The sequence below is a fragment of the Sminthopsis crassicaudata genome, chromosome 3, assembly GCF_048593235.1.
Source record: "Sminthopsis crassicaudata isolate SCR6 chromosome 3, ASM4859323v1, whole genome shotgun sequence".
NCBI classification, from domain to species: Eukaryota; Metazoa; Chordata; class Mammalia; order Dasyuromorphia; family Dasyuridae; genus Sminthopsis; species Sminthopsis crassicaudata.
This window is the reverse complement of record NC_133619.1, coordinates 80,804,540-80,824,450: the sequence shown is the minus strand read 5'-3', so window position 1 is coordinate 80,824,450 and position 19,911 is coordinate 80,804,540. Positions and strand designations below refer to the sequence as shown.

The 19,911-nt window shown below is 33.0% G+C and overlaps 1 protein-coding gene across 2 annotated transcripts in view; it reads left to right on the top strand.

The window, feature by feature from the left end:
* CYP20A1 (cytochrome P450 family 20 subfamily A member 1) overlaps window positions 1-19,911 on the top strand; it is a 54,007-nt gene that overhangs the window by 17,706 nt on the left and 16,390 nt on the right. For both annotated transcript variants that reach the window (XM_074299000.1, XM_074299001.1), the window contains 7 exons: window positions 1,176-1,343; window positions 5,332-5,410; window positions 8,124-8,239; window positions 11,185-11,239; window positions 13,966-14,086; window positions 15,185-15,296; window positions 15,425-15,489. In XM_074299000.1, coding sequence (XP_074155101.1) covers window positions 1,176-1,343; window positions 5,332-5,410; window positions 8,124-8,239; window positions 11,185-11,239; window positions 13,966-14,086; window positions 15,185-15,296; window positions 15,425-15,489 — 716 coding nt within the window. The remainder of the gene's footprint in view (window positions 1-1,175; window positions 1,344-5,331; window positions 5,411-8,123; window positions 8,240-11,184; window positions 11,240-13,965; window positions 14,087-15,184; window positions 15,297-15,424; window positions 15,490-19,911) is intronic.

Here is a 19,911-nt window from a genome sequence, read left to right as displayed (position 1 = left end):
ACTTAACACTTCCTGGCTGTGTGACCCTGGCAAGTCACTTAACCCCAGCCTCAGAAAGAAAAAAAAAAAAAAAAAGAAATGACAGTCAACAAAAAAGTCAGGTACAGAAGAAGAATCCTTACCATTCCTCATTTGTTTAGCAGGGGGAAAGGGGATTCCTCCCCTACTTCTAACAGTCATGAATGGTATCTTTACATGGAACTACTCACCCAGTGAGAAACACTGTATACAACCACTTTCAGGGGCAGAAAGCCCAGGAAAGACAATTAAAGCATGAAACTTGAGGAGCTGTGTGAGTTAGGAGAGGCCATTGATGGTTGAACTACAGGGAGCAGTTCCAGGGAGCCTTACACAGATACTAAACTGAGGAGATATAGCTTGAAGACACTAAAGAAAAAGAAGAGCTAACATTGGGATCCTATATTTTCAGCAGTGTAAGGATTGGATCATTTATATTCCCTTTGTGTGTGCTTCTTATAGTATTCTCCCCTATCTTCCCACTGATGTTGGATATTTGTAGTAGAGTGTGCTCCAAACTTAAAAAATTGTTATGCCCTTTCAGTAAATGCTGTTGTTCTGAGCTAATTTGTTTCTGCTGGCTGACTGTGAAAGGTAAAGATCCTGAGAGCTCAAGAGTTGTAGTTTTAGGAATGCTGACTCTGAATACCTTGAACTCCTGGGAGCTGGACCGCAGAGAACCCAATCTTCAAGAATAAATTAGAATACTCCCCACTTAGAATGTGCGACATGAACAGTATTGTGCAAGCTGAAAATATCAAGTGTTTAGAGAAACATGGAAAGTTACATGAACTGATGTAGAATTAAATAAGTAACATCAGAAGAAAAAGCCCCTGACTACAATAATGTTAATAAAAAGTGCACCCACTGAAAGAGGGCTCAACTGTAAGGAATTGAAAAATCAGTAATGACCCAGAGAACTGTCAGCAGAGGGGGGAGGTTTTTGGAGGCATTTCATCTACCTTGTCAAACTAGTGCATCAGCAGTTTTTGCTGCTTTTATTTAAATCAAACAAAGGGGTAGGAGAGTAGAGAGGAGATAATATTAAGAAATGATTAATCAAATCAAAAGAAAACAATAAAATTTATTTTAAAAATACTTCCAAAAATTTTCAAGAAGTGATAGTTAATGCTAATAATTTTCCCTTCTGTTTTCAGCTTTCTGAAGAATTATTAAGAAAATGGCTCTCATACCCAGAATCTCAGCATGTGCCTCTTTACCAGCACATGCTTGGCTATGCCATGAAAGCTGTTACACAAATGGCTTTGGGCAATAGCTTTGAAGATGACCAGGAGGTCATTCGATTTCAAAAGAATCATAACACAGTAAGTATAGGGTTAAATTCCTAATTGCTTTATGTCTGTATTTATGGGGAATGTTTATTATTTTATCTCAGTGTAAATAGAAGTTATGATATACAAAAAAAATCACTGTTTATAAGAGAAATGGGGAGAGAAAAGAAATGAATCAAATCACATTGTCCTTTTGTACAGAAAAGAATGATTCAAGTTTGTCCCCCTCCCAAATTTTATTTACATTAATATTTTAAAATGCAAAATTGAGGCTAACTTTTAAAACTTAACATGTACCTTTGTTTCTGAACATAACGAATTACCTTGGATATTCTGAATTTAGTCTAAATAGATAGTGTCTAGATCAAATACAGTTTGGTCTTTTCTCAGGCTTCTTCTCTTTTTGAGACCTATAGGTTTTTTTTGTTTTGGTTTGGTTTTTGTTATTTATTTATTTATTTATTATAGCTTTTTATATACAAAAAATATGCATGGGTAAGTTTTCAACACTGACCCTTGCAAAAACTTCTGTTTCAATTTTTCCCCTCCTTCCCTCCACCTCTTCCCCTAGATGGCAGATAATCCCATACATGTTAAATATAGTAAAGTATATGTTAAGTATAATATTTACATACATATCTATAGTTATCGTGTTGCACAAGAAAGATTGAATTTAGAAAAAAGGTAAAAATAACCTGAGAAGAAAAAACAAAAATGCAAGCAAACAGTAACAGAAAAAGTGGAAATGTAATGTTGTGGTCCATATTCATTTCTCAGTGTTCTTTCTTTGGGTGTAGCTGATTCTGTTCATTACAGATCAATTGGAAGTGATTTGGTTCATCTCACTGTTGGAGAGGGCCATGTCCATCAGAATTTATCATCATGTAGTATTGTTGAAGTATACAATGATCTCCTGGTTCTGCACATTTCACTTAGCATCAGTTCATGTTGGAGACCTATAGTTTTTGACATTGTTAGCTATCCTTGCTTTTTCCCTTGGCTTCTGGTCACAAGTCTTTCTTGAGTCCTCATCTGTCCTACCTGTTCCTTCTTCCCCCTCCTTTGCTGGATCATCATCTTTTCTCCATCCATGAATACATTTTTGAAGGCTTCTATTCTCTCCCTCCACTCTTTCCCATAGCAGTGTCATTAGGTCCCATAGATTGATTTTTCATCTCCTTGCAATAAATTCTCCAGTCTACATAGTTAGTCCTATCACTCTCCTAAATTCTAAACCTATTCTGTATTGCCAGATGCCTGGATGCATTGTTGACAACTTAAACGTATCTTATCTAAAACAGAACTTGTCTTTAACTCCAAATTTCTCCTCTCAAGTTTCTCTGTTTCTCTTGAGCTGGGGCATTCTTCTAATCTTGCAGGTTTGCAGTCTTGGAGTCATTTTTGGAAACATTTTCCTCATTGCCCATCATATTCTTTCACAGCCTCTTTCGCATTCATTCTTTTCTCTCTTTTCACAGAGTCTACCTTAATATAGGCCCTTATCACCTAGGCTATTTCAAAAGTCTCCTAATTGGACTCCCTACCCCTTTCCTTCAGTCTATGCTTCACATAGCTGTCAAATCCATTTATTTATTTATCAGTCATTTATTAAGTGGCTGCTATGAACTAAGCACCTGTGATAGACACAGAGGGTACAAAGGAACAAAATGTGCCCTGTCCTCAAGGAGCTTACTTTCTATGGAAAGAAGTATATCATGAGTCTAAATTAGTAAAGGTAAAATATGTAAAAAGGAAATTGAAAATTCATTTCATTTCAGAAAGACAGAAAGACTATTAGTATGAGAACAGAGCCTAAAACATAAAAAAAGTTTTTAAAATAAATTTATTTGGTCATTTGACAGAGGAAGGTAAACTCAAGTATGGCTCTCTCCCTCCTAAGTTCTAAAAGGTTTATAGGATTTTGACAAGGGTATTCATTAGCAATTTTGCCTGAAGAGCAACTTGAAAAGCAGGTTGACTAATGTGGATATCAATAAAATTTGGGTGGGAGCCAAAACACATGCTTAGGTGGACCCAAAGCAAGACCTGGATGTAATAATCCCAAACAGATATTCTGGGTGGATCTAGAACTTGAAAGCCAGAATTCCTAGTGGCTTTGTGACGTCTCTTGCATTTCTAGATAGTTGTTGAAGTCAGGAAAGTATTCTAGGTGCAAACAATATCTAGTCACATAAAATTGGATTTAAACACCTTAATGGCCAATAAGTTTTCTGAACAATATAATAATAAAGCATTTTTCCCACATCAGATGAGATCAGAATAGGCCTTCAGAAGAGGAATTCTGAAAGGCAGAAGGGAAGAGGGAGAATTATCCAGGTACTGGGGCAGCTTATGAAAAGAGAAGGAAAGAACAGTGAATAGACCATGCAACATGAGAGTGTGAAGGATAGTAACATACAAGTAGCCTGAAAAAGGCTGGAATCTGGTTTGTGACATTTTAAAATGCCAAACAGATGAATTTATTTTTCATTTTGGAGGCAGTTGGGAATTATTCAGAAGGCTGATCAGAAATAGGACAAAATTATTTCTGAGGCAACTCATAAGAACCTATGACTACTGGACTGTAAGCAGGAGGCTTGAAATTCTTTTCTCTGTAGTTTTTGGGTAGGTTAAAGGGGGAGATCAGGATGTCTTCAAAACTCTCCCACCTTTGCCCCTCTGTCTTCCTATACATGATGCTTTGGGGGGGGTTTCTTGGCAAAAATACTAGAGTGGTTTGCCATTTCCTTTTCTGGTTCATTTTACAGGTGAGGAAACTGAGGCAAACAAAAGCTCCTAAGTGTCTGAGGCCAGATATGACCTCGGGAAGAGGAGTCCTCCTGACTCCAGGCCCAGTGCTCTATCCACTGTCCATTCCCCACTCTTATTTCCCTTCATCTTCCTCTCCCCTATTGCTTATACTTAAAACAAGGATCTGCTCATGTCATTGCCTACTCATAAAATCTTCAGGGGTTTCCTATGGCCTTTAGGACAAAATACCTAATCCCCAGCCTGGTATTTAAAGTCCTCAAGACCTGGCTCCCACCCACCCTTCCAGACTTTCCTCTTTCTTCCCATGGTGCATTATGCATTGACGGGCCTTTTGGGTTTCCCCTTCATGACATCCCATCTTTTGCCTCCATGCCTTAGCGCGTCCAAGCTCCCTCCTTTATTATCTTCCTGCCTTGGGATTCCTGATCCCCTTTGAAGCCCAGCCTTGGTGCTGCCTCCTCCAGGAGGCGTTATCCTAACTGTATATATTTGCTTGAATCTGTGTGGTATTCTACCAGGGAAATGGCCCTTGGGGTCAGAGTTGTTTTGTTTTTATCTTCACATCCCCAGGATCTGGTACCATGTTTGACTCACAGTTTCTTATACATGTTTATCAAATAGAGTGGCATACATATACTTAGCAGAGATATTGAAGTAGGCATTGAATTAAAATCTACTTTCTTTGAATATACAATGTTCATTCACTGTTTTTTTGTTCTTTTTCATCATTAGGTAAACTGTTATTCAAGTTTTATTTGTGGTTTTTCTTATTTTTGATCATTTCAATAATTTCAATCATTGAAAGGGCATGTTTTGTCTTCTTCAATAACTGACCTAGCAGTCTAGATATTGTTCACTGACTACAGTTTTATGTACTCCTGAGGGGTTTAATATATTGGAAATGTAGTGAAGTTTTTTTTGTTGTTTTTTTTAGTAATGATCTAAATCTTTTACTGCTGTTGCTGCTCCTTCTTCCTCCTGCTGGATGTTTGGCTTCAAAATATAGTAGTTATGGGGAAAAGGCTTTATGTTAAAAGAGATTATTTATAGAAATGAGATTTTGTGATTATGGATTGATTTCCTTCATAGCTTATTCCCCAATATCACAGATATTTGAGATTTCATGTTATTATATTTGATGAGTAGCTTGATTGAGATTTAAAATATATTTGCAAGTTTTTTCACAAGCAAATTGATTCTGATTTGTTTTAAGCTGACTTTCTTTATAACTTACTTTTCTCATCATCAGGTATGGTCTGAGATTGGGAAGGGTTTCCTGGATGGGTCAATTGACAAAAGTACAACCCGGAAAAAGCAGTATGAAGAAGGTAAGTTTGTTTCTTTGTTCTTCAGATGTGTTTTCAGTGACCATATGAAATTACATTGAATGAATGCTAATAGTTTATACTCCATCTGTGACATTAGGCATAGTACTAAATTAGAGCTTTTACTCAAAATGATTTTATTTTAGATTTAGAAAATTTTTCCCATTGCTAGAACACTTCCTTATTTAAATACAGATTAACAGATAAAAATAAATTTGTAGTTTTTCTGTTTCACATTTATCATCTATTCTATCCATGATCAAATATATAATTTTTTTTAATCTATTGCTATCTGTTTTCTAGAAGTAACTTGTATTCTGGTAAGGCTAGGGCAAGAATTACAAATTCCACTTGAATAATTGGTTCTATCTCTGTTTCTTGGGTAAGTTATATAACCATTATATGCCTTATTTTCCTCATCTGTAAGATGAGGGATATTGAAGAAAATGACCCTTATGATTCAGCATAGAGAAACAGATACAATATTTTGATATTTGATATTTCCCAATTAGGAATTTATTTTGCTGAATTATGTATATTTGTTTTTTGGGGGGTTTTTTTGTTGTTTTTTTTTTTTGTTTTTTGAGGCTGAGGTTAAGTGACTTGCCCAGGGTCACACAGTGTTTTTCCCCTTCAAATAAGGTGGAGGTAGCAGAAAGAGAAAAAATTCTGTTATTTTGGGGAAAAAACCCACAATGTTTTAAACTTTAAAAAAGCAAATAAACTTATAAGTATGGGGGAAAAATACAAAATGACCCTTGGAATTCCTTCAGGCTCTTATCTATGAACCCAAGTTGATCTGCATTTAGACATAACATATTTAGATATCTTGTTATTGTTAGTTACTGCCCTTTAATATTTTATCAAAAGGCTATTAAATTTTTTTATTATTTTTATTGATTAACTTTTATTTTGAAATCACTTTCACTTCCAATTATATCCCTCTCCCTTCCTTACCCTCCATCCAATCCTGTAACAGAGTTAAAAGAAAAAGAGAATGACAAACAGTTTAGCAAAACCAACAGACTTGTTAGCTGTGTCTGACAAATGTAGCAGTGTGTCAAATGCATAGTCCTCTCCACTTGTGTAAAGAAGGGAAGAAGGTACATTTTGTCATCTTTTCCCTTGGACAAGGTTGGTCAATATAAAAATATAATATTCAGTTTGGCTTTTGTTTGTTGACATTGTTGTAGTTATTGTGTATATTGTTTTTTAGATTCTGCTTGCTTCTTTTTGCATCAGTTCCCATGTCTTCCCATGCTTCTCTGAACTTTTCCAATTTATCATTTCTTATGGCACTGTAATATTTCATTAATTCATGTACCAAATGTAAGGCATTTCCTAATCAATGAATATCGACTTTATTTTCAATTATTTGATACCTCAGAAACAATTGGTGTAAATATTTTGGAGTATATGGGATCTTTCTGTCTCTTGTCTCTTTAAGGCATATGGTTAGCATTGAGATTTTTGGGACAGAGATATTAATATATCAATCACTTTTTAAAAAATCATTCCAGTTTGATTTATAGAATGATTGCGCTGGTCTACAGGTATATAAGTATGCACCTGTCTTTCTACTTTTCATTATTTCCATCTTTTGATTTCCTTGTCATGTTGCTAACTATGAAACTTTGGGGTTTTTTTAGATACACTTTTTTCTTATTATTAGTGACTTTTATATAGTTGTTAGTAGTTACAGTTCTTTTCTGAGTTGTTTTTTCATGTTCTTTAACCATTTAGCCATTAGGAAATGGCTTTTGGTATTATGGTTTTTGGTTAATTTCCCATATCTTGAATGTCAGACTTGTTTCAAAGTTATTTGAGGAAAAGATTCATCCCTTCTCCCACCCAGTTGACAGCTTTCCTTATCCTCTTCACATTAATATTGTTCATGTGCCTTTCTATATTTATATTTACATTGAATTAAGCATAGTCTAGAATTATAGAAGACACATTCAAAACAATGATCCCCTTATAGGAACAGGTTTATTTCTCACTTTGAGTGCTAGTCCCCTTATTACCTTTAGCCAGTTTTCCCCATGTACTTCTTTGTAGTCAGCTAAATTGGTCCTTAAAGAACAGACTCAGCTTGTGACTAGGGCTAGACATGAAAACTTTTCACTGTGGTAGAACCTGCTCAAGTTTATGGTGTGATGTCATGAAGTTCAAAAACCCAGGTTCATTTCCCATAATATAAATGATGTAGAAATTTATGATCACAATAAAAGTAGTCCTTTACTATTGCAAAAAGTGGAAAACAAAATAGGTTGTAGACTAGTTAGGGGTAGTGGAATAAATTGTGATTTGTGAATGTAATAGACTATTATTACATCATGAGGACTATGAATAATTTATGTGAACTAATACATAATGAAGAAAAGTAGAGTCAAAAGAACACTATCCCTTCAGAATAGATACATGACTAAAAGTCAGGTCAGATGTCATAAAGACTGTTACTACACTGTTATCAAAATTATATCACACATTGTTCTTTTCTGTTGACAACTAGCAAGCTTACCAAAGTGGAGAGTGTCATGTTCTATCCATCTTCCTCGTAGGGTGGTGGTGTATAAATGTTTCAGGGTGATGGTGAGGAAATATCTTTTGTATCAAAACAAAGTATATAAGTCAATCAGTAAATAAATAGACTTTGTCCTTAAAGTCTATGTTGAATTAAATTTAATTGAATATCATTTTTGTATCTCTTCTTAAGCATTAATGGAAATAGAATCGGTTTTTAAAAAAGTCATAAAAGAACGAAGAGGAAGAAACTTCAGTCAGCATATCTTCATCGATTCCTTATTGCAAGGAAACCTAAATGACAAGCAGGTAACTGTTTTACTTTATTGTATACTTTTTTTCATGGATAACTTAATCTCCCCAATTATCCTATGAATTTCTTGAAGATAGAAGCAGTTTCATTTATATTTATCTCTCAGCCTCTGGCTTAGTGTGAAATAGGTGCTTAGAAAGTACTTGTTAAATGAATTAATGATTGAAGTGGTTATGCATTTCTCAGATTATCAGCAACTAAATATTCATATGAAAGTAGTAACAATCTTGCTTTTCTCTTTGTCTCTGTAGCTCTTTGTATGTAGTGGGCACTTAATAAATGCTGTTTTCATTATTCATTCATTTATTCAGTCACTTGGTGATCATATCCATTGATTCAGTTATCTGTAGACTTCCAGGGTTCTATATTTAGCCCTACATGATCCCTTGTTTTTGTCACTCCTCACACACAACATTTCATCTTTCATTTCTGCAGTGATCTCTTTACATCTGCCTCTTGAAATACCTGAATTCTTCCAGCTCTTAATACAAATAGTACCTTTTGGGGGCAGCTAGGTGGCGCAGTGGATAGAGCACCAGCCCTGAATTCAGGAGGACCAGAGTTCAAATCTGCTCTCAGACACTTAACACTTCTTAGCTGTGTGATCCTGGGCAAATCACTTAACCCCTAGCCTCAGGGAAAACAAAATAAAACAACAAATAGAACCTTTTGACAAGAGGCTTGATTCCCTCCCCACCCCACTCTATTACTTGCTAATAATACCTTTTCCTTCCTTAAGCTTTCTGCCTAAATTGTGTTTGGATTTTTCTATATATATACATATCATTTCCTCTCTTAAAATGTAAGCTCTTTGAGGGCAGGTAATGTTTTGAATTTGTTGTTATATCTCCTGGGCCCAGCATAGTTCTTTAATATATAGCAAGTATTTAATAAATTATTTGTTGATTAGTTAATTGATTTCATCACTAGTGCTATTAAAGCTAGGTGATTGAAAAGAAATCTTGAATTCAAAAATATCTCAACAAGCTAGAATTGTGGGTTGAATCTAATAAGGTGAATGTTCTATGTTTGGGTTCTTAATATCAATTTCAGAAAATGAGATAGAGAATTCTTAGATGGCAGTTTCTATGAAGAAACAGAGTTTTGGTCAATTTCAAGTTTTATCTAAGTGATGGATATGACATAGCAACCAAAAATCCTAGTGATCTCCTACCTTGTACTGAGAAGCCCTGTATCTGGAATAAAAAGGGTCATTATTTCACTGTGTATTCTACAGGAATTTTGTTTTGCATTGAAGGCATTACATTTTAGGAAATACCTAGATCAGTTGGAGTGTGACCTGAAAAGGGCAAAGAATAGTGGAAAACCTTCGGTTAATGGCATGTGGGAGAAGATCAGTTGAAGGAACTTGAAGGAACTGAGAATGTCTGGAGTAGAGAGGTCTTGGGGGAACATAATGGCTGTGTCCTAACACTTGGAAGGCTGTCATATGGAAGAGTGATTAAATTAGTTCTCCTCAGCCTTATAGAGACATACAGTGAGGGAAAGCTGCAGAGTCAAATCTGGATTTGATATAAGGAAAAACTTAAAATTTGATCTCCTCAAAAGGCTACATCAAGAAACAATGTTTTTCCCCTCACTAAGATACTTTTAGCAAAAGCTGAATGATTCTCTAGTCTTTTGGCAAGGATTCTGGTTTAGGTATGGATTGTCCTAGAACCAGGGGTTCTTCACCTGAAGTCCCTGAAATTGCTTTTTTGGATACTTTGGTAATCACATTTCAATATAATTAGATACTTCTGTAATTCTTTATAGTTTAATTCTAAAAAGTTATTCTGAGGGAAAATGCCATTCATTTCCACAGAAAGAATTATAGTTTGACTATAAATTGAATCATAGCAGTTTCACTTTTATTGGTTTTTTCCTTCCTCATGGTTTTCCCCTGTTGTTCCTGAGTCTTTCACAACATGACTAGTGTGGAATATGTTTAATATGATTCTACATGTATAATCTATATCAGATTGTTTGTCATCTTGGAGAACAAGGAAGGAGGAAAAAATGGAAATCAAAATCTTAAAAATGTTGAAAACTATCTTTACATATAATTGCAAAAAACAAAATATTAGTGAGTAGAAAAGTTATTCTGAGAAGGGATCCATGGGCTTTATTAGACTCCCAAAGGGGGGTACATGACACCAAAAAAGTTAAGAATTCCTGGTCTATTTGATGACGTCTTAAAGTCTCTTCTGGATCTTACTTTCTATGAAGATATGCAGAGTTTTTAAGAAGTAGAAGCAACAAGGAGTTTTCTTTAGGCTAGTTTCAATCTCAATGAAATCATCTGCCAAAGAAATCATCTGTAAAGAAGTTAAAGGGAATAACAGTAATGAGAAATGAAAATAGGTAGTTAATAAAAAAAATTGTCAAGTAGCAATGAATGTCCATCTGAGATTATCTAGCAAACTTATAGTAAGTAATATCAATGCACTTTTTTTTTTTTTGCAAAAGGTAGATTTATTTAGGGAAGAGGTTATAGACAACATGAGATACAATGGACATCTGGAATGGTAAATATAAAACATTGTGGAATTCACAATTTCCCAGTAGAAAGGGACTGAAGTTGAAGCATGTCCTTAAGTATCAGTGCATTTTTGAGATTTTCTCTAACAAGTCTCAGTAGTTCAGGAAAAAGGCAATCAGATGATGAGAGTTTACTCAGGTATTGAAAATCATCTGTTTGGGAGTTGCTTGATGTCATAGAAGCAGGACATTCTAGGATAATAGGTAGTGAATCATCAAAGTGATTAGTATAAAATTGGGTTTTTAAGGCAAATGAAGCTAGAAAAAGGAATAGACAAGCAGGATAATTTTTCCTTTTCTTATCTCTGATTTTATGCCATTTCACTTTAATTTATGTGGCCTAATGTAGGTCAGCTTTAAATATCTTAATTCCACTTCTCTGAACTGTTATATTTTCTAGATCCTAGAAGACAGCATGATATTTTCTCTAGCAGGATGTGTTATAACTGCTAACTGTAAGTAAAGAATTTTCTTTTGGTTAGATAATCAAATGAGGATGGATAAAGTTATTCAGAAGTTAGTCATCTATTCAATGACTATCTCCTTTATTTTTTTATGACCTTCCTTTATCTTTCTTTATTTTTTACTCTCTCTCTCTCTTTTTTTTTTTTTTTTTTTCAGTACACACACAGGTACTTTTATATCCATAGCCAAATTAGGCATTTCACTGCAACTTCAAAATGTTATAAATGTCTTGACCCAGCTTCACCGATTGTGAATTCTAGTTCATGCTTTTTAAAATGAGTTTTTTGACACCTCTCCAACTAGAGCAGTGAGCCTTTCAATTTCCTGCTGATACTTTTCTCTTTGACTCTGTTATTAAGTTCTACCAAAGAGAGGATATAGGGCACGGAAATCATGAATTGAAATAGAATCCTCTTTGGAGAAATTTAAGAAATACTTTCATTCCAAAATGTGTGATAACATAGAATGACAAATTACTTTCAATTTCTTGATCGTCAAAGATAATTTTTCTAACACCTGAATAATATATCCAAATTAATTAATCCTATAAATATTGCCCTTATGTTTAAAAAAAGACCATTTTTAACTCTGAAAGTACTGAAGAAGAAAGTTAAGATAGAAAAACAAACTTTAGAAAATAATGTTTGTAGCCAAGTCTGGTATATTTGACTTTTAAAAAGTTTTCTATTGTTAACATTTGCAGATCATACCCTGACTTTTGACTAGAATTGTACAAAAGATCTAATTTTTTAAGATTATGTATTCTAATAAAAGAGCATCTTTTGCTTTTGGCGTATTATTATTTGATCATTCAGGGCATTTGTTTAGTGTCCATCACATGTAGAGATCTTTACTGAATATCGAATTAATCATGTCGTATAATCTGTGTGATTATACAATAAAGAAAATAGAAAAAAAAAAAAAACCAAAATAATGTTTGTAGCCAAGTCTGGTATATTTGACTTTTAAAAAGTTTTCTATTGTTAACATTTGTAAATCATACCCTGACTGGCTAGAATTGTACAAAAGGTCTAATTTTTAAAGATTACTTATTTTTATAAAACTACATCCTTTGCTTTTAGCCTGTTATTGTTTGACCATTCAGGGCATTTATTGAGTGTCCACCACATGTAGAGCTCTTTATTGAATATTGAATTAAGCATGTTGTATAATCTGTGTAAAAAATTTTAAAAACCAAAATTCTGTTTTTTATTTAAAAAACAGGCATATTTGATTTTAAAAACTGTAAATAAAATGGTACATGATTGACATCCATATCATCCATATTTGTGAGCTTTGGTTTTAGATAAAGAATAAAAAGAATCACAGATTTTGTTGCCCCTCCCACTAATATTTCCATTGAATAATTAATGCTTTGTAGCAGCCACCTAAATATACTATGGAATTTTAGTATTCAAAGAAAAAAAAAAAGAATCAGAGATAATGACTTTTCAACCAAAATTGCCATGCTGTTGAAGTTATTACAGACAATAATAGCTACCGGCACAAAATCAAATCTGAGAACCATTAGGAATCCTAACACCTGGCACAGAGCCTAGAACATAGTGGGCACTTAATAACTGTTTGTTGATTGATTGAAATTAGTTGAAAGTGAGTCAGGAGACAATATTGGAAGTTTTCATTATATTTGAATTAAATTAGCTTAAAAGTCCACAAGTCACCCAAAAGGAAATTAGAGTGTAGTTCTAGAAACAGGGAAACATTTTCTTTCTTCTTTTTTTTTTTTTTTTTTAAACCAGATAAAGAACCTGGGGGGAAGGGGTAGAAAAGTTGAGCTCTTTAAAAAAAAAAAAAAAGTAGGCTGGGATCAATTTAGACCTTGCAGAATAGGGTGCTTTGCTATCCTGTGGAGAGGCTGTAGGATGTGATTGTTCGCTCTAGTGAATAAAATTAATTTTCCTTTCCACTGCAGAGCAAGCATTCTTTTCAGAAACTTCCACCAAGTTCCATTTAAAAGTGATTCCAGAAGACATGAGTTACTGTATGTAAAATTTGGCAAGATGAATGCCAGCATCCAATTTTTATCACACCTGTGCTAGGCCAATTTCTTAATCAACTCATTTCCCCATTTGCCCCCAATGATGCCTCTATCATATTTGCCAACAGTAATTTTATAAATTCACATATCCAGTAAAAACAAATGAAAATTCATTTCATCAATCAGCCACAGATTTTGAGCTAATTTTATCTCCCATTAAAAATTAAGCTTTACAAATTAATCTCCTATGAGTTTTGGTTAATGTGAATAATTTCATTTACCCAATCTGTGGTCTTAACAAGACTCATGTTCAAACTATAAACCAGAAATTACCACCGACTTTGATAGGCTTCCCCCAGATTGCACATTTGACTACATTTATTATTATCATTATTTTACCCTGTACAGTTTTTAAATTAGCAAGTTCAGTTTAATTTGCCAATTTCAAGAATGATTCCAGATTGTAGAATCTTTTTTTGGCAACTTTCTGTTCATAATCATATTCTCTTTTCAATTCGTTTCTCAGCATATCTCATTAAACTGTTCTAACTGAAGCTCATGTTATTTTGGGCTGGCTTTTATGCATTTTCATCATTTTAAAAAAAGAATAAAACAAGCAAATAGATCATTTTCCTATTCTTTCCTTCAAATCCCTTCTCCCCCCCCAAAAAAAAAGTTGCTTCTTCCATTGTATTGTTACTGCTGTTTCTTTCCTAGTATGTATGTGGTCAGTCTATTTTCTTACCACATCAGAAGATGTCCAGAAGAAATTGCACAAAGAGCTAGACCAAGTTCTTGGGAAAGGTGCAGTTACTCAAGAGAAAATTGATCAGCTCAGGTAAAAATGCAAAAAAAAGTAAAAGAAATAATTAGAAAACAAGTTTTGGTTTATTTCATAACCTAATACTGGCATGTTTATATGTCAGTATTAATTACTACTATGGGGTTTATTTTTTCTATCTTGAAAGGATCATTTAAATCTATTTTTAAATCTGTGATATGTTACTCTGGGAAACTTTGAAATTAGTTATACCAATAAGCAGCTAACTGATTGCCACAGGATTGCTATTTGAGTGGCTGATTGGTAGGACAAATGCCCCTAGGACTGACTTAATTGTAATTTAGAAAGTCACAGAATGAAAAATCATCATGTATCTCAGATCAGTAGAATCTAGGAGTCATGGGTTTACCAGCTTAGTCCTGGCTTTTCTTTTAGCAAGAATGTAAAAATTTTAAGTTCACTCTATAGCTAGTAAATAGTTTTATTTTGACCTTTGTATGGGAAGTTAAGGCAAAAATATAATTATAAAGGAGAAAAAAGATTTTATTAGACAGATATAGAAGCAATTTTCAGTTTGTTAATTTTGTTGAGCAATTTTTCTTTTCAAGGGAAGGTTTAATTCCTAGGAATCAAGATAGAGAAGTACTATATTGCAAAATTACTAAAATGTAAAACTAAAAAGCATCAATAAAACTTATTTTATTTTTAAATTTAAAAACAGCAGGAGAAGACACGATTCACTTTTGGATCAGGCAAATTTTCCCTTCAAATAATTAACTTAAATAACTTTACATTGTTGTTGTTCAGTTGCCTCAGTCAGGTCTGACTATTAGTGACCCCATTTGGGGTTTTCTTGGCAATGATACAGGAATGGTTTGCCATTTCCTTCTTTATTTTTTACAGATGAGGAAACTGACCCAAACAGGTTTTAAGTGATTTTACATTAATTGTACATTATTAATCACAAATTATGAGATATTAAAATACATAGTTTATCTCCTCTCACAGAGAAACTCATTTGTAGCAGGTGATAAAGCTATTTTCCAAACATAGAAAATCATCAGAGGTTAATGAATAAGAGATTCTTTAAAAGAATTTTGATGCTAAATTACTTCTTTCAAAATAGACATTTATAGATACTTTTTAAAAAAATAGATATTGCCGACAAGTACTTTGTGAGACAGTTCGAACAGCTAAATTAACACCAATTGCTGCCAGACTTCAGGACCTAGAAGGAAAAGTTGACCAACATATCATTCCTAGAGAGGTAGGAAGAAATCTACTTTTTCTTCTTTACAAGAAATTTAAAAGTTTCTAAATTGAATTAGATGTATGAGAGTCAAGCTGTAGCTCTTACTAAACTTTGATTAACTGTATTGACATTTTTCTTTCCAGACCCTTGTTCTTTACGCTCTTGGTGTGGTTCTTCAGGATCGTTGTGCTTGGCCATCACCATACAAGTATGAGATATTTGACATATTTCTGTGTTGTCTGATTACTCTGTTTGTGCACAGATAAGGAGCATATGATATGCATTTTTATTTTCTAAGTTCCTAGGAGAAAAGTAAAATGAAATATGAAATATAGGAAAGAGAAAAATAAAACCTCATTATTTTTCCCTTCTTTTCTTTTCTTCTACCCTACATTTTTTTTTCCCTTTGCCTTTGAAACTCATCCCCAAGAATATCTATTTCATTGGGAAACAAATACCTTTTATTTCTCAAGGTTTATCCATAGCCTTGACTCACTTAAGTTTCATTTTCTTTTCATATAGAAATTTTTTAGAAATTTAGAAATTTTAAGTTAAATTTTCTTCTCATATAAAAAATTTTTTAAATCTGTTTGAAGGAATTGGAGTTAGATACTGCCCTTAGATTGAGGGTTTTTTTTTTTTTTGTTTTGTTTTTTTACAGAGGTCTTAAGGCTTTATAAAGCTACAATGAGGGCCTCTTTGCAGAATAAGTGGAGGATGTCATTGTCAATAGCCTTGTCAAAGTACTAGAGAACCTATCTCTAGGGAAATGGAAGATACAGATATGTCTAAATAGACATAGATAACCATATCAACATATAGATGTATGTTGTTATACCCTATATGCATATATAGTTATATTAAATAAACTCTCCATTCCTTCTAAGTTTTAAAAATTAAAACATTGTTATATATGTCAGGAAATATGTTCTTACAAGTTTTCCATAAGCCAAATTTTACTTTCAAACTGACATTCAGATAAAATTAGAAGTAATTTCTCATGGGAAAATTGCTGCTTGTGGATATACAATCACTTTCCAGTTAGAAAATAAACAAAACCTTTTAAAATCACATGATGGCAAGTATCATATGTTATCTAAACTTTTTATCTTCCCTATTGTTATATTTTGCACACAGTAGTTACTTAATAAATGTTTGTTGTTTAGTTGATATAATTTACTGATGAACATCAAACATAGTATTAAGTTTATAAGTAGAAAAATATTAATGCTGTGCTGCAGCCAAAAGAAATCACAAAATAGCATGGACTTTTTTGTTTTATTTTCCAGACTAAACAAATAACTAATGGAAATGCTAATAGCACATAACAAAATGTATTTTGTTTAAATTGACAAATGTGGTAAACTGAGATATGGCAGTGTAACTATATGGTTTCCATTTTAAAGGGAGCAATTCTAATAATGGTCTAGTTTAAATTTCTTATTACTACTTACAAGCTTCTGCTTTTATCATCCCTTAGTCTCTTTCCTTTCTTGGCTGTTAGAGTACCCTCAAATGAGAGCAAATAAGAGCTAATAAAACTAGCAAGTAAAATGACCAAATTTGGGTTCAGGATAGATGTTCAACACATTGTCTTCTGAGCCATGTAGTTGTCTAGCAACAGGATAATAAGACAGTGTTCAGCAGCTTTTAGCAAAGTAGTAGATGGTACTTGCATTTACTTGCCAAGCAAATGGTTTCTTCACAACTAATGCCTTTTTTAGGGACTGTTAGCATTTTCAAGTAGGTATTTGTTAAGTCTGTCAAGGTATTAATAGTTGTTGGTTATCAGTAGTAAACAACATTAGATGAGTTGGGCACATATCTCCCAAATTCTGTTAATTCAGGAAGTGCTTATTTGTAAAATAATTGTTGACTTGATATGTCTATAAAGTAACTACCCATTTAGCTAATTTAAGTCAAGCAATTTTTAACTCTATATAAAAATAGCATTCTTTTAAAAGTATTTGAATACTTATGAAATGAAACATTTCATATATATAGTTTATAACAAAAATATCCTGATCAATAATCACTTCCTTCCTTTAGGAACTATATAAGCTTTTGAAATTAAAACAGGAATATTGAGAATATTACAAACATCTTATTCTATATTCTATCTATAAATGATACTTTACATTTCTAACTAATACCAGTTATAACAAATCATCAGATTTTTAGAACTAGAAAAGACTGCAATCTAGTATGACTCATTTTACAGATCTAGAACCTGAGATCCAGAAGTGTTGACTGATTTGCTAGTTAGTGGATAAAATTGAACATGGAACCCGTGATTCCTGACTCCCAATCCAGGGTTCTTCCTACTGAATCCCACTCTGCCTTCAGGACTTTATAAAGACTCATTTTTGTAAATGACAATTTGGATAATTGTAAAATTCCTATCTAGCAAAACATTACAATCTCACAACTACCCATAACTTTTTAAAAGGTCATTTTTTCCTGCTTAGAGACTAAAATGTTACTATAGATTGCTCCTTGTACTCTCTGAGGTATGAGATTAAGGACAAGGAAAATTCTTTAGTTATTGTTGCTGAAGATATGCTAAATTTTATGTCTCCTTGAATGAAGTTTTGTTAGTGGAACCAGTCTTCTGTCCTCATGAAATCTCCAAACATTGAGTTTCTTTTTATAAAAGTAAAATATTTGGCTCTCTGTCAACATTAATCCAAATTTGAGCAAATACATAAAAGTATGTTAGCATATACATTTATATGCATTTGACACTTAATATTAATTTGTTGAATGAATGAAGTTGATGAAATGAATGTAGCATGTCCTTCACATTGGTAAATGAGACTAAAATGAATATATACTATGAATATATGTTATAATATTATACTGTATATTATAGTAAAAGGCGAAAGAGAGTTGCAGCTAAGTGAAAGGATGATTGCAGACTCTTTTAAAAGAGTGGTGGTGGGGGTTTTGTTACACACTCAGTGACAATAAAAATATTTCATGAGACATTTGGACATATGTTGTACACTTATGCTAATTTTTGCAAAAAATGCCACCATGAAAATAGTTATAGCTTATCTAACATCAGCACTGGTTGAATAGAATAAAAAGATATAGAAGATTTTGATAAGGTCTTTCAGATTAAATCAATATATGTTTTGATACTTGGTGATTTTACTGCAAAGATGAATTAAGGAGAGGAGGGTAAAAATATATTAGAAAACATTATTGAAGTAAGGAATAAAAGTGGGCAAGGGCAGCAAACTATAAAAAAAATCTTAATTGTATTACTATAAATACTTTGAGAAAAGAATCAGGAGATGCCAGAAATATATCCTGAAAAATTATATTGATTATATTTTAATAGACAGAAAATGACATTCCTACTGTCACTCCCAAATCAGCTGTCTGTGTACAGTCAGACCCCCAACTTGTTAAAGATCTAAATTAATTCAGAATTAGAAGAAAGAATAAAAAGGAGGGGGGGGAAAATTGGCATGCAATTAAACATCTTTAACTTACTTAAATAATTTGTTGACACTGAAAAGTGGGCAAAGAAATTGGCATTAGTCAAAACTTTTCTAAGAAATTTTAACCAATGTAAGGATGCTATAAGAGACAAAAAAAGAGTTTAGAAACCACTTCTTCCAGCAAATATTGTTCTCAAGTAGAGACACCTCTGTAGAATACAAATTTATTTGTAAAAAAAATTGGAGCAATATCACATCAGAAAGCAGCAAGAAGTAATGAATGGCAAAACAGTATAAAGAAAATGTGATGAGAATCTCAACTAAACAAAGTCATGCCACAGGAATTTCAAGATAAAACTGAAAGGAGGGCAATAAGCAGGACTGTTCATAACAACTTGTTTTCCCCATAAAGGGCAACAGGCCATCACAATTGGACTCTTAATATCAGTCTTAAAGTAAATGGAAATGACACTAAACAAGATTTTAAAATGATTGAACAGATGAATGTGAACAGAGAAGCCCCATGCTAGAAGTAACACAGTGAAAGATCTATTTTCAAAAACAAAGAGAATGAAACATGCAAATTGTAGACTAATGAATTTGACTTCAATTACTGACAAAACTCCACATTTCAATTGTTATCTTTGTTAGCTAAAAAGGTTATTCAAGACCATGGAAATTATCACAAAAAGCCTGCATAGATTCATCAAAATATAGACCAGGTGTTTGACAGAGATGATGGATGCAGAATAAGACATACACTTTTGGATGTGACAAATATAGGGATTTATTTTGCTTGACTTTATATTTATTGTGAGTTTTTAATTTTCCCTTTTTTTTTTTTTTTTTAATTTGAAGAGGGCAGACTTCGTGGCATATTCCTTTAATGGATTTTTCCAAATTGTTTTCCTTGGTAAAAGTTGCTCTCACAACTCTATTTTATATTTGCCACTCCTGATGTCTATTTTATCTCTTATTTGGTCTGTAGCTTCTTCTAAATAAACCTACTTTTTGGCAAAGAGGGAAAAAAATAAATTTGAAGAAGGTAAAGTATAAAGGAAAAGGGGGTCTAGAATTACCTACAAAAAAAGAACAAAAATAGAGTTTTTTTTTTAAATGCACATAAAAAGAACATAAGTTAGAAAGAAAAATAACAGACAAGCAGGATAGCTTTAAAAGTT